This window comes from Globicephala melas, chromosome 14 (genome assembly GCF_963455315.2).
Source record: "Globicephala melas chromosome 14, mGloMel1.2, whole genome shotgun sequence".
Taxonomy (NCBI): domain Eukaryota; kingdom Metazoa; phylum Chordata; class Mammalia; order Artiodactyla; family Delphinidae; genus Globicephala; species Globicephala melas.
Genome location: NC_083327.1, coordinates 38,048,538 through 38,063,607, shown reverse-complemented (window position 1 = coordinate 38,063,607; position 15,070 = coordinate 38,048,538). Strand labels below are relative to the sequence as shown.

Sequence of the window (15,070 nt, the reverse complement as noted above, 5' to 3'; positions counted from 1 at the left end):
ATATTTTGTAGTAGGACATATCAAATCAAAGATACTGATTTTATGGTAGCAAGTGGTAAGGAAGCATTTGTATCATGGACTCTGGATGAGAGGTGCCTCCTGGGAGAAGAGGAAGCTCTAAGCCAGTGGCCAGGATTGGGTTTAGAATCTAGACTTACACTGCCTACAGGCTTTGAAATTCCCAGCCTGAGAAATGAGCACAAAATTGGCCTTGGACTGTTGACACTTCTCAGGTAATTAGTAAAAGAAAAAGCAAAAGTGCCCTGGAGGAAGGGAAAGAATCAAGTATTTATCTTTCAGTTCTTGCATCAGTTGTATCTCAGCATAATTAAGCATTAGAACCCAACTAATAAGTGAAGAAATGAAGTAGAGATAATAGAATTAGGCTAGAGGCTGGCAGACTTTTTCCATAAAGGTCCAGTTATTAAATAATATGTTCAGGACTTCCGTGGTGGCGCAGTGGTTAAGAATCCACCTGGTAATGCAGGGGAAATGGGTTCGAGCCCTGGTCCAGGAAGATCCCACATGCTGCGAAGCAAATAAGCCCGTGAGCCACAACTACTGAGCCTGCACTCTAGAGCCCGCGAGCCACAACTACTGAAGCCCGCGCGCCTCGAACCCATGGTCCATAACAAAAGAAGCCACAGGAATGAGAAGCCCGCGCACCAAAACAAAGAGTAGACCCCACCCACCGCATCTAGAGGAAGCCTGCGCATAGCAACGAAGACCCAACGCAGCCAAAAATAAATTAATTAATTTAAAAAAATTGATATGTTCGGTTTTTACAGGCCATACAGTCTCTGTAGCAACTGCTGAACTCACAAATGCGCATAGTTGTGTTCTAATAAAACTTTGTTTAAAAAGCAGACAGTGAGCCATAGTTTGCTGACTGATGCATTAGGCCAACAGTTTGAGCCCAACAGTTATTGTTTTCACTTGTTAGTTTTAATAATTCTAGGGAGTTTATGAAACACAACCCATATCACTTGTCATCTTCTAGTATAGATTCTTGCTAAATTCTTACTGGATTTCAAATTCTAAATTTATAGCTTCTGCACTGATTCTAAATGGATTATTTGGTGGGTGGGTATGTCTTTAGGATATGTAGATTTGGTGTTCCACTTCTTAGTTATATCTAAGCTATATCAGTTATATCAACAATATCACTTAAAATCATAAATAAGCTAATATTGGTCTCGTGAAGTTTCAGTGTTAGAGAATAATGTAATATATTCAAATTCTCATAACTTTAAAATAGTCATGTCTTATTACTATTAGAATAAAAATAAAAATTTAAATTATGAAATATGACTGACTTATGAGTTTACATATTTTAAGGCATTGCATTTATAAATTTAAGTAGAATGTACTTCTCAAAATATATTCAAGACAGATGTGAGATATTTCAGAAGGTAACTTCTAAAGCATCATTTAGTGATTGCTATATTTGCACACATACATCATTTAGTAATTGCTTCGAGTCTCCTGTCTATCCATGGTTTTGTCCCCACCCCCTGCAATTGTCAGCAGTTAAAAAACTTACTGATAACATATATTGAAAGATTGCTTTATCGGAAAGATAAATATAGGTTGACAGACTTTATATTTTTCTTCTCGCTACCTGTAGGAAGTATTTGAAAAGGAGCAGTCCATCTGTGCTGCAGAGGAACAGCCAGCAGAAGATGGGGTAAAAACTTCAGTTTTCCTATCTATCTTTCATGGTGAAATAACTGTTTTGTTTAGTTCTCTGATTGATTTCTATTGCTGTGGGAGAGTAATTCACTTTACTACAACATTTATTAGTTTAGTCATTTCCATCTAAAATTTACTATGACTTCCAAATGAAACTAGTGCTACAACTTCTGAGTGTGCATGTGTGTTGTAATTTACAGCAGGGTGATACTAACAAGAACAGAACAAAAGGAGGATGGCAACAGAAGAGTAAAGGACCCAAGAAAACTGCTAAATCAAAAAAAAAGAAACCTTTAAAAAAAAAACCTACACCTGTGCCCTTATCACAACCAAAGCAACAGAAACAAAAGCAGGCTAATGGAGTCGTTGGGAGTGTAAGTTTATTATCTTATGTAAAGATTATTGTTATTATCATCTTTATTGAGGTCTAACATACACTAAAATGTTCAAATCTTTTTGTTTTTTTTTTTTTTGCGCGGTACGTGGGCCTCTCACTGTTGTGGCCTCTCCCGTTGCGGAGCACAGGCTCCGGACACGCAGGCTCAGCGGCCATGGCTCACGGGCCCAGCCGCTCTGCGGCATGTGAGATCTTCCCAGACTGGGGCACGAACCCGTGTCCCCTGCATTGGCAGGCGGACTCTCAACCACTGCGCCACCAGGGAAGCCCCTAAAATGTTCAAATCTTATGTGTACAGCTCCTGAAGTTTTACAATTGTGTGTACCCATGATACCCAGATCAAGATATAAAACCTTACCAGCACCCTAAAAGGCTCTCTTGTACCCTTCTCAGTCAGTGACCCCTCCATCCACCCCCACGGCCTTCCCCACTATTCTGACTGTTAGGACCATAGATTAGTTTTGCCTGTTCTTAAAATTCCTGTAAGTGGAATTGTTTGGCTGCTTTCATTCAACATAGTGTCTTTGACATTCATCTGTACAGTGTGTAGCAGCAGCTGTGTGTGTGTGTGTGTGTGTGTGTGTGTGTGTGTTTCCTGTGTGTGGTTTTATTTACCTGATGACTAATGATATTGAGCACCTTTTCATGTACATACTGGCCATTTGGATATCCTCTTTTATTTTGGGGTTGTTTTTCTTCTTATGGATTTGTAGGATTCCTTTATGTATCCTGGATATGAGTCCCTTTTAGCTCTCTTAATGGAGCTTTTGATGGTTCTTAATTTTAATAAAGTCTGTTTCATCAGTCTTTATGGTTAGTGCTTTTGTGTCCTGTTAGAGACATCTTTGCCTGTCCCAAGGACACAAGGAACGGAAGATATTTTTGTTTTCTTCTATGAGTATTATTATTTTACTTGTTAAATTTAGCTCTGTGTTATATCTTAAATTTTTGTGAATAGTGTGAGATTGGGATTATGGACCACTTATTTTAGCACCATTTATTGGAAAGATCATTCTTTCTTCTCTGAATTGCAATAGTGATTTGTTGTAAAAAAGTTGCCATTAAGTGTATATGTGCAAATCTGTTTATGGACTTTCTAGTCCATTCCACTGATTATTTGTCTCTTTTTGTGCCAGTACCACACTGTCTTAATTATTGTGGCTTTATTTTAACTCTTAAAATATGGTCATGTAAGTCCTCAAACTCTTATTTTACTTCTTCAAAATTGTCTTGACTATTTTAGGTCCTTTGCATTTCCAGCTAAAATTTTAGAATAAGCTTGAGAATTTCCACCCAAAAAAAGCTGCTGGAATTCAGATTGGTATTGTGTTTACTCTGTGGTTCAGTATGGGAAGAATTCACAGGTTAACAGTATTGACTCTTTTTATTCATAATTATGCTTTATCTTTATTAACTGGATCTTCCTTAATTTTTCTCAGCGGTGTTTTGTGATTTCCATTGGCAGAGGATATGACACATCTTTCATTAGATTTACTCCTGTGTGTTTGATCCTTTCTAGTGCTATTGCAAATAACATTAAAAAAAATTCATTCTTCAGTGTTTATTGCTGGTGTATAGAAGTGTAGTTGCCTTCTAAATATTACCTTATATCAAGGATTCTTGATGAATTGACAGTAATTCTAACTATTTGTAGATATTTAAAGAAAAAGATTTTCTACATACACAATCATGCCATCTGGGAATAAAGACAGCTTTACTTTAATCTTTATGTGGTTTCTTCCTTTCTGCTTTACTGTACTGGCTAGAACTTTCAATGTAATGTTGATTAGAAGTAGAAGTGAAGATGGCAGTCACCCTTTTCTTATTGTTGATCTCATGGAGAAAGCAAACATTATTTCACCACTAAGTATGACGTTAGGTATAGGGTTTTTATAGATATTCTCTATCAGGTTAAGGAGGTGATCCCTCTGTTCCCAGTTTGGTTTTTTATCATGAGATGATTGTATGATTTTTCTCCTTTCTGTTTATGTGACTAATTATACTGATGAAGTAAAAAAATTTAAACTGTCCTTGTATTCTTGGAACAAATCTCATTTGCTCATAACACAGTATTTTTTAAATATTTATCTGGATTTAGTAATATTTTGTTTAGGATTCCTGCATCTGTTTTTATGAGAGAATATTGGTTTGTCATTCTTCTTTCTTGTAATATTCTTGTGAGGTTTTGGATCACGTTTATGCTGGCCTCATTAAACAAGTTAGGGATTATTCTCTCTTTCTTTTTCCTGGAAGGGTGTATAAGATTGGGTTGTTTCTTATTTGGAAGAATTACCTAAGCCATATGGGCTTGGAGTTTGAAAAAGGATTTAATTGTAGAGTCCATTTATTTAACATATTCCACTTCTTTTCTTATATCAGTTTTAGTAAATTGTTTTTTTCAAGGACTTTGTCCATTTCCTCTAAGTTGTCAAATTTATTGACAAATTTGATAATATCCTTATTTTTAATGTCTTTTGGATCTGTAGTTATGTCTCTTTTATTCCTAATATTGGTAATCTGTATTGTCTCTTTTTTTCTTTGATCAGTCTTGCCTAATTTATCAATTTTATTAATCTTTTTAAAGAACCAATGTTTGGTTTTGTTTGGGTTTCCCTTTTGCATATCTGCTTTCTCTTTAATTGATTTCTGATCTGTATTATTCACTACTACTTTCTTTGCATTTAATTTGCTATTCTTTTTCTTGCTTCTTGAAATGGATTTTGTCTGGGACAGTGACTTTCCTTACTGCATTATACTCCTTATTGAAGATGGTATTAAATTCCCAAAGCAGTACTATAAACTTCTCATTTCTCCTTCTCAAATAAAATATATTGTATAATTGGTGTTTGTGAAAGATGAGCCATGTTAGCCATTGTGGTAGTATATTTTGTGAATAGAAATAAAATATTTTTGTTTTACAAACTATGAAGACTGAATAAAATAACTGATAAAAAGACAGATAAGCCAAATGTTAAAAGTCTTCAGTCTGACTCCCACATATTTATACATAAAAATGTTTATAGTTCTCTAAAATTCTGCACGAATAGTGAAATTGTAATCTTGAGCCAGTTTAATTATAATGACAGTAAATTAGTTCAGGGACTCAGAATGGTATATTCATTGAGATATTCAGAGCTTTTGTGGTTGCTTTTTCCTTTTAGGAAGCTGCAGTAAAGGAAGATGAAGAAGAAGTTTCTGACAAAGGCAGTGACTCTGAGGAAGAAGAAACCAATAGAGACTCTCAAAGTGAAAAAGATGATGGTAGTGACAGAGACTCTGATAGAGAGCAAGATGAAAAACAAAACAAGGATGATGAAGCAGTAAGACTTATAAGTTTAAATAATTGGAATTATACCTCTGGTGATAGTTTTGGTTTCTGTTGTTGTTTTTCCTTTGCTTGCTTACTTTTTTTGCTTGTCTTAAGCAATACCAGTATATTTTATAATCTTATATTACTTTTACAGAATGTTTTTGAGGGATGGTAGTTGTAATTATAAAGAAAAATTATTTCTAACAAGATTGGAAATCCTAATTTTCTTAAATCTTAAATTGTTAGATGGGATAGGACCTGGGTCTGAGGTAAAGTCAGTTTGTTCTCTTAAGGCAATTTTCTGTGTTATCTGGAAATATGAGTAAGGAAAGGTGGATTATGAAATAGGTAGCAGTTACTTGGAAGAGGATCTCAGAAGTTCCAGGAAATGTTTAGGGTGAAGAAACATTACTGTGGGCTGTAACGCCAAGAAGTTGGTTAAGGTAAAAGCTAACATTTACGGAATGCCACCTCGTTTCAAGAGGTATATAAGACATTAAGGAAAGGGCTGTCACTAAGGAATTAAGATTGTGAGGGTAAAGGGAATAGAAAAAAATCTCGTGGCATGGCATTAAGTTGCACATGATTTATGAGAAAGCTGTAGAAAAGAATATTTGGTGGACAAATAATGGTCCTTAGAGGCTAACTGTAAATTAACTGTAACCTGATCAGCCATTTTCTTTATGTTTGTGGTGTTCTTGACTGGACCATTGATCAAAAGTAACCCTTATGGTTTAGGAATTTAAAAGAGATTCCCTGAACAGCCTCTGAAGCAAAAGCAGAGGCCAAAAAAAGGAAAAAGTAAAAGGGCAAAGGATAAAGGTATACAGAAATAATGTACTTGCCCTTGGGAATGGTGGGAGAAAAATAAGGATGACTGTTTTTAGCAGTTGCTGGCCCTTGAGTGTTTTTGTACTTTGATAATTAAGTTGATTGCCAGGAAATTAAAACCTATCAAAGAAATTATTCCCCCACCCTTGTTTTGAGAAAGAGTTGACATATTTCTTTCTGACTGTATTAGGGTTAGTAGAGGTGACTAGGTTAGTAGGGTTTTGATAAACTAGTTTCTTCAGATGACCAAAAAATACGTTCATTCAATTGACAAATAATTATACAAATAACAAATAATTACTCACTATCTGTCACACTGCAAGCACTGTGTTAGATGATAGGAATGCAAAGCCAAATGTGCAATAGTTTCTGCCCTTGAATGATAGTAGCCTGATGGAGAAGGCAGACTTGTAAGTAAGCATTATAGTACCAAAGAGACTATGCACGTTTTGCAAGGGGCAGTGATGCCACAAAGGAAGGAGTGATCAGCTCAGCTCTGGGGTAGAGGACGATCTGTGGAACTCAGGAACTCATACTTTAGACTTTAGCTGCTCCTGAAAGAATAATGAGTAGGAATTTAACAGGTAGAGAAAAAAGAAAACAAAAATCTAAACAGGGTTTAGGAGGAGTGAAATAGCTGGTGAGGTCAGAGAAGCCTAGGCGGTTGGAAATGACTAGAAGAAAAAGTGCAGGGAGGAAAACAGTGACAGGAGACTGGAGAGACAGGTCCAGATCAGGTCATGATTGGCTGTGTAGTTCATACTAGACGGGTTAGAGTTGATTTATGAAAAGAAGCATTGTAAGTCTGGGGCAGGGAAATGATCAGATTTGTGGGTCTGAACTCAGTAGTAGTTAGCATTGTCAGGAATAACATCGGGAAGAAGACGGACACCCCTCAAAATGATTGAAAACATGCTTGATTTCAAAGATTTAATTTTCACTTTACAGGAGTGGCAAGAATTACAACAAAGTATACAGCGAAAGGAGCGAGCTCTGCTGGAAACCAAATCGAAGATAACACATCCTGTTTATAGTCTTTACTTTCCTGAGGTGAGTTATACACAGCCTAGTGTTTTCCTTATTCTCTGCAGATATTTCTTATTTGCTTTTTATCTCTCTGTGGTGTGTATTGGCTCAAATGTGCTGAATGTGGTCTATTCTTGATAGACCACATTTTTGAAGGCTATATTTCAACGTAAATCATTTTTAGTGAATGTGTTGTTTAAAAGGAGGGTTGTTAACTTTTTAAGTACTTCTGTCTTTTCTGCACCCAGATTACTGAGAGTTGTGCTTAATGATGATTTTTCATTAGCAGTTCAGGCAGTCCTAGTTGGACAAATGCATATTTTGCCTATGACTGTATGGCTGTTATGAATCTCACAATTCTGTCATGTTTTAAATAGGATGAAAATGTTCTTAAATTTTCCCCATGGTTTTTCTCTGAGGGTTCTCTACTGGCCACCTGTAGCCACTAGACTTGTTCCGATAATTGCCCTGGTCCATGGGAAGAGGCAAGCCCATGGCTGAGGGACCCACTAAGTTCAGTAGGAGCCGAGCCCCAAGCTCAGCACAGATCATGGCAGTGCTGTTTGTTCCCTTGTGCTTGTTTATGTCGTGACTGTGGCCTGTTCAACTTTTGATCTCTTTGATACGCTATGTTGTTTGTCTTTCAGATGAATTTGGGATCTGCTTGATGTATTGCATTTGTGGATGATTTTGTCTGTGGCTAGAGATCAAGGACTCGTTGCCTCTTAGTTTAGCGAAGCTGTTCTGTAGACTGCCTTGCAGCTTTGCCACAGAACCTTGTGCTTACCACTCATGTTTGGCAGGTGATTTCATGTATAAATCTGCTTTCTGCTCTAGAACATCAATCTCTAGTTGTTGGGGGCTGCTGAAGGCAAATTCCTAAGTGATTTGGCTCTCCTAATAATAAATGAGTGGCTCTGCACAGACTTTTGTTTTGACTTGGAGAGAAGTCAGCCCAGGATTCCATCTTACTGTGTGCACTGATCTTCTGGCATGTCCTGAGCTATAGCCCATCTGTTAGGGGCATTTTGCCCATTGCAGTGTAGTCTGCCAACACCAAAGCTCCTGAAATCAAGCGAATAAATTCCACTCATTGATTGGTTTTAAAAGTACCATGGGGGCTTCCCTGGTGGCGCAGTGGTTGAGAGTCTGCCTGCCGATGCTGGGGACATGGGTTCGTGCCCCGGTCTGGGAAGATCCCACATGCCGCGGAGCAGCTGGGCCTGTGAGCCATGGCCGCTGAGCCTGCGCGTCCGGAGCCTGTGCTCCGCAACGGGAGAGGCCACAACAGTGAGAGGCCTGCGTACCGCAAAAAAAAAAAGGTACCATGGGATGCTGTAAGCTGCATAATTTGTACCCTTATAATAGACAGCTTCATTTTAGACCATGCTTAGTTAATAAGCAAAGCATTCATTTACTCCCTTAGAACATTTTAGCAGTGAAAATGCCTTCTTGTAATTTCATCTACATGGTAAATATCTCAAAGTGTCATTTATCAGATAAACTTTATTTAGGATTTTCCTAACATCTACCTGTCTACCTTCCCATGTACCTACCTAACCACCATACTACCCACTTAAATTACTTAAAGTTTTATGTTAATAATTGACTTACATGTTAATTGCAGCTCATATGTTTAATAAGTTAAGAATGGTTGGGAATCTCACACAACAGAAACAGTTTTGTTTAAAGTGCAAATAACTCATGGTAGAACATCTTTTCCACTTTCACCATGTGCATCAAGAGAGCGTAGGTGCAGTGCCATAGATTGATAGTCACTAGCTTCTTTTTTTTTTTTTACACAACAAATCTGCTCTTTTTTTTTTTTAATTTTCTTTTATTTATTTATTTATTTAGGCTGCATTGGGTCTTTGTTGCTGTACGCGGGCTTTCTCTAGTTGCGGCGAGCAGGGACTACTCTCTGTTGAGTTGGGCTTCTCATTGCTGTGACTTCCCTTGATGCGGAGAACGAGCTTTAGACACGTGGGCCTCAGTAGTTGTGGGTCGCAGGCTCTAGAGCGCAGGCTCAGTAGTTGTGCGCATGGTCTTAGTTGCTCCACCGCATGTGGGATTTTCCCAGACCAGGGCTCAAACCTGTGTCCCCTGCACTGGCAGGTGGATTCTTAACCACTGTGCCACCAGGGAAGTCCCAGATAGTCACTAGCTTCTTAATAAATAGTATTCTTGAGTGAATCTCATTTTAATCAAATAGCGTGCGTGGGGGGTGGAGGGTGGGAGGCATTCTCTAAGTGGAGATGAAGAATAAATGCACATTTTGAATATACCCCTCTGCTTCTCATATCAATACATGTTCTGGTAATGATATTTCTGATAATGAAATGTCAGACCACTTAAATAGTAGAGATGCTTACCTCATTTCATTAATAATCATAACTTTAAAAATTATTATTGATATATAGTTGAAATACAACATCACATTAGTTTCAGGTATACCATATAGTGAGTTGACATTTGCATTCATTATGAAATGGTCACCACAATAAGTCTAGTAACCATCTGTTCCCATACAGAGTTATTCCAATATTATTGATCATATTCCTTATGCTGTATATTACATCCCCATGGCTTATTTATTTTATAACTAGAGGTTTGTACTTCTTAATCTCCTTCACTTATTTCTCCCGCTACCCCCACCCCTCTGGCAACTACCGGTTTGTTCTCTATATCTGTGAGTCTGTTTTCATTTTGTTTTGTTTTTTAGATTCTACAAATTAGTGAGATCATATGGTATTTGTCTTTCTCTCACTTCACTTAACATGATATCCTCTAGGTCCATCCACATTGTTTCAAATGTCAAGATTTCGATTCTTTTTTTATGGCTAAGTAATATTCCATTGTATATATGTACCACATCTTCTTTGTCCATTCATCCATCAATGGATACTTCAGTTGCTACCATATCTTGACTACTGTAAATAATGATGAGGTGAATTGCTGTGTACATACCCTTTCAAATTAGCAACTTTGTTTTCTTGGGGTAAATTGCCAGAAGTGAAATTGCTGAATCATATGGTAGTTGTATTTTTAATTTTTTGAGGATCCTCCATACTGTTTTCCATAGTGGCTATATAAATGTAACTGTAATTTTATTGTGCTCTGTGTCCTAGGCAGTTTAACAGATATTTTATTTGTATTATCTCGGTTTATCTTCACAACACAGTGTGAGGTAGGCATTCATTACTTAACAGAGAAAAAAGTGAGGTTTAGAGAAGTGAAATAATCAGGTCTGGATGGCTTTAAAACAGGCATTGGCAAACTACTGTCTACAGACAAATCTGCCTCCTGGCCTGTTTTGTAAATGAAGTTTTATTGGAACAGAGTCACACTCATTCCTTTTGCAATACAGTGGCAGAGTTGAGTAGTTGCAGCAGAGACTCTTTGGCTCACAAAGGCTAGATGTTTATACAGTTGGCCCTCGGTGTCTGTGGGTTCTGCATCTGCAAATACAGAGGGCCAACTGTACCATGACACTTTATGTAAGAGACTTTAGCATCTATGAATTTTGGTATCCTGGAGGTGGCGTGGTCCTGGAACCAATCTCCTGTGAGGTACAACTGAACTCTATTTTGAGTCTGTTATGTTTTACCCATTTTGTGTGTGCAAAACACTCATAGACGAACATATATATACTCATATACCTGTTGTGGTAGTCTTAACCCTTGGGTTGAGCAGAAGTTGGGTTAATCATGCACTTGTGATCTGTTATTCTGCTTATTAATGTTGCAGTGCCTTGTAGTTTAAGGCATTTAAACAAAAACTTTTAGCTGAACTTAGTGTAGCATTATTAGAAAGATAATAAAACAAATTTTAATATCTTAGGATTGAAATGCAATAGAAAGTGCAAGTGTTTTTGGCTTAGAAACAAACATTTTTCCTACGAAACTATTTTCAGTAAAAGTTATTTTTTTTAACCTTCTTTTGGATAATTGAGACTTTAGAATAGTCTATTGTTTTTTTGGTTGATTATTTGGAATATCCTAGAGTTTATTTTTAGCTACAAAACTTTTTTTTTTTTAAAGCCATTTTAGAAAGATATTGTCTCTATCCAGTTCTTAAACAGTGGATGCGAAGAAGATGACTGTTTAGTTACTGACCTGTGCTGTAATACAGTGATAGTTGCTGGGCACACTGAAGTTTTGTACTTCCAGACTAGTCTTCTAATTTTTGTTTTAATAGATTTTTGTCTCCTGTCAGTGCTCTCTGCTACCATTGTGCATTCTGGTGGCAATTTTTTTCCCCAGCTCTTTTTCTGGTCCTAATCTTTTATGAAGTACAACTAAAAATGCTGAGCTTATTAAAATCATGTGCAGTAAAAGGTATAAACAGGCTCTTAGAATCTGAGATGCTCTCTTATGAGTAATGTGTTTTAATATATTAATTTCTGATATTGTTGTAAGTCCGTTCCATTCCTACTTTCTGGCTTTTGCTTATTACTAGGTAACATTACTAAGATTATTTGCTAAATGATATTGTAATAGTTCATACTGTTTTCTTTTTTAGCATATCTTTTGTCATTTACAATTAATCAGGTTTTTAATACAGAGGTTCATCAATAGCGTTTAAGGGGCCATTTAAAACACCAAAATTACATACAAAAGTGTTGTGGAGAGCAGATCTACAAATGGTTAAGAACAATTTATTCATTCAGTAAATATTTATTGACATCTATTTTGTACCAGGCACTGAGTCTGTGCTGGGGATACAGCAACGAATAAAACAAGGAAAATACAGTTGGCCCTCTGCATCTGTGGGTTTTGCATCCATGAATTTGACCAACTATGGATTGAAAATGTTAGGGGGGTACATTCCAGAAAGTTCCAAAAGGCAAAACTTGAATTTGCTGGGTACTGGCATAGCATTTACGTTGTATTAGATATTGTAAGTAATCTAGAGATGAAACAAATCATATGCAAATACGACACCAGTTTATATAAAGGCTGTGAGCATTCATGGATTTTGGTGTCCACATTGTGGGTGTGGGGGGGCGTGTCTGGAACCAGTCCCCCTCAGGTACCAAGGGATAACCATACTGCTAAAATGAGACAAGGCAAAATTGTATTTCTCTAACTCTTTTTGGTTATTTATATTTATTTTTCTTTGCAGGAAAAACAAGAATGGTGGTGGCTTTATATCGCAGATAGGAAGGAACAGACATTAATATCTATGCCATATCATGTGTGCACACTAAAAGATATGGAAGAGGTAATTATCCAACAACATTATTTAAATATAGAAAACAGTGTAGAAATCAGTTTATCATATTTGGCTTATTACATTTTATTTAAGACACATTTTATAACTATTCTCTGACATATTTTGGAGGGAGCTCATTGGAAATTTATAAAGTACTGAACTACAACTTGGTAGTCTTCTAAAACCTTGTTCTCAACTTATTTTGGGGAGTTTTCACTGTTACTATCTAAGAACACATGCCTTACCTTATCTCCAGAATTTAATTATGTTTTACAAAAATTTATTATTTTTATCCTCTTTGGGTTAGTGCTCAGATATATACCTTTTGTCTTAAAAAACAAATATAAGAACTGGTGATTCGTTTTTTAGAGTGGAATTTTTTGTTACATTGCTTTGTCCGCTGTCAGTGACATCAGTAATATAGCTTTGTGATGAACATATTTTGCCCTTGGATTTTCTTGTTTTTCTTCTTGATTTTTTATGTTATTTTTCTAGGAAGAAGTTCTGTCTACCCAGACTTGGTGGACAAGAGCAAGGCTTTGAATTTCAAGATCTATGATGATGATTTTTAATCCAAAAAGTTTTTTCCCACCTTTCTAACCAAGTAGTGCATGTATGAAGTAGTTTCTTGTTTATTTGACACTTAGAGTTGGTACCAACTTAAGGGTATTTTTGAGAGTAATTTTAACATTTTTTGTGTGTGTGTGCGGTATGTGGGCCTCTCACTGTTGCGGCCTCTCCCGTTGCGGAGCACAGGCTCCGGACGCACAGGCTCAGCGGCCATGGCTCACAGGCCCAGCTGCTCCGCGGCATGTGGGATCTTCCCGGACCAGGGCTCGAACCCGTGTCCCCTGCATTGGCAGGCAGACTCCCAACCACTGCGCCACCAGGGAAGTCCCAGCCATTGATATTTTTGAAGAGTCCAGGCAAGGTATTTTATAGAATATCCCTTAATCTGAATTTGTCTTATTGGTTACTCACGCTTATATTCTTCTCAAATATTTTTGGCAAAAATACTGCGTAGGTGATGTAATAACCTTCTTAGTGCATCACATCAGGGGCACATTATATTAGTTTGCCTGATATTGGTGATATATGATGGTTGATCATTTAGTTAAGTCTTTTCTCTGTTGTAAAAAGTGTGTCTTCCTCCAATCTGTGGGGTGATACTTGGACACTATGTGAATACCCTGTTCTCCAACAGTCTTTAACCCACTCATTTTAGCATATGTTGATGATTCTTGCCTGAATCAATTTTTACTATGCTGGCTGTATTCAGTGTAGTTTAATTTTATATTTCTCTTAAGAGGGAAACTGTACATCTTTCAGTGTGTTTGAATCATATTTCTTTGTGTGTCTGTTTGTGACCGTCGTTCATTTTTGTTGGGTTATATTGGTCTTCTAAATTGGTTTTGGGACTTTATTTTTGTTTAAATATTATGAAATCAGCCCTTTGTGATGTGTGTTGCAGATATTTCTCACCAGTTTGTTGTACTATTGTGGCTGTTTTTATCAAGCAAAAATAGAAATATTTACTCATTTGTTTATCCATTGGTTTATTTGGGTGTTTGATGGTATGATTTAGTAGTTTTTTTCTTTTATGATTTGTAGGTTTGATGTTACAGTTAGAGGGGCCAAACTTTGAGATTAATTAAAAAAAAAATTCTCCCATGATGTTTTCTAGCTTGTTTGTTTTTTTTATAAATTTATTTATTTTATTTATTTATTTTTGGCTGTGTTGGGTCTTCGTTGCTGGGCGCGGGCTTTCTTTAGTTGCGGTGAACGGGAGCTACTCTCCGTTGTGGTCACGGGCTTCTCATTGTAATGGCTTCTCTTGTTGCGGAGCATGGGCTCTAGGCACACGGGCTTCAGTAGTTGTGGCATGCGGGCTCAGTAGTTGTGGCTTGCGGGCTCTAGAGCGCAGGCTCAGTAGTTCTGGCGCACGGGCTTAGTTGCTCCGCAGCATGTAGGATCTTCCCGGACCAGGGTTTGAACCCGTGTCCCCTGCATTGGCAGGCGGATTCTTAAGCACTGCGCCACCAAGGAAGCCCTAGCTTGTTTGTTTTAATGGCAAATTTTAATATATAATCTTGCCAACAAAATCTGGATTTTGGAAAGTGGAGGCAGATTACCAGAACATCTAAATGTCATCATAAAAATGTATTCTTCCTTTGTCCAAGTGGAGTAGAAACTTCTAAGAGTTCGTAAATGTTTGTATTTGAAGTTCATTAGTATATGATAGGAAATAACGTATCTTTTTGACCTTGTAAGGCGTTGGACATCTGTAAAGAAAAAAACGTACTTCTCCCATGTGTTTCTCCTTTACTCTAACACTACTGCCACACTCTCAACACTTCTGATACCAGTTTGTGGGCTTTTCCCCACACCAAGCAATTCGCTGTGACACCAGCTGAGTGTCCTGTGGTTTAACTCAGTGCTGACACTGTCTACCTGGATATCTACCTCAGGTTAAGGGTTCAGTCCCACAAGACTGCTGTTCCCCTGCTCTCCATCTTTAGATGCTAGTCACAAGTGCCAGGTTGTCACCTATACTTCTGACCAACTGGCTGTAAATCGTGGTTCCCATTATCCCCCTCCTT

At 37.3% G+C, this 15,070-nt stretch overlaps 1 protein-coding gene across 2 annotated transcripts in view; it reads left to right on the top strand.

The window, feature by feature from the left end:
• SEC63 (SEC63 homolog, protein translocation regulator) overlaps positions 1-15,070 on the top strand; it is a 71,307-nt gene that overhangs the window by 50,424 nt on the left and 5,813 nt on the right. Inside the window, exons 15-19 of one of the 2 annotated variants that reach the window (XM_070043457.1) lie at positions 1,628-1,687; positions 1,896-2,066; positions 5,251-5,409; positions 7,179-7,280; positions 12,381-12,479. In XM_070043457.1, coding sequence (XP_069899558.1) covers positions 1,628-1,687; positions 1,896-2,066; positions 5,251-5,409; positions 7,179-7,280; positions 12,381-12,479 — 591 coding nt within the window. Of the gene's footprint in view, positions 1-1,627; positions 1,688-1,892; positions 2,067-5,250; positions 5,410-7,178; positions 7,281-12,380; positions 12,480-15,070 lie in introns of both variants that reach the window. The other variant, XM_030882902.3, reaches the window with a different exon arrangement.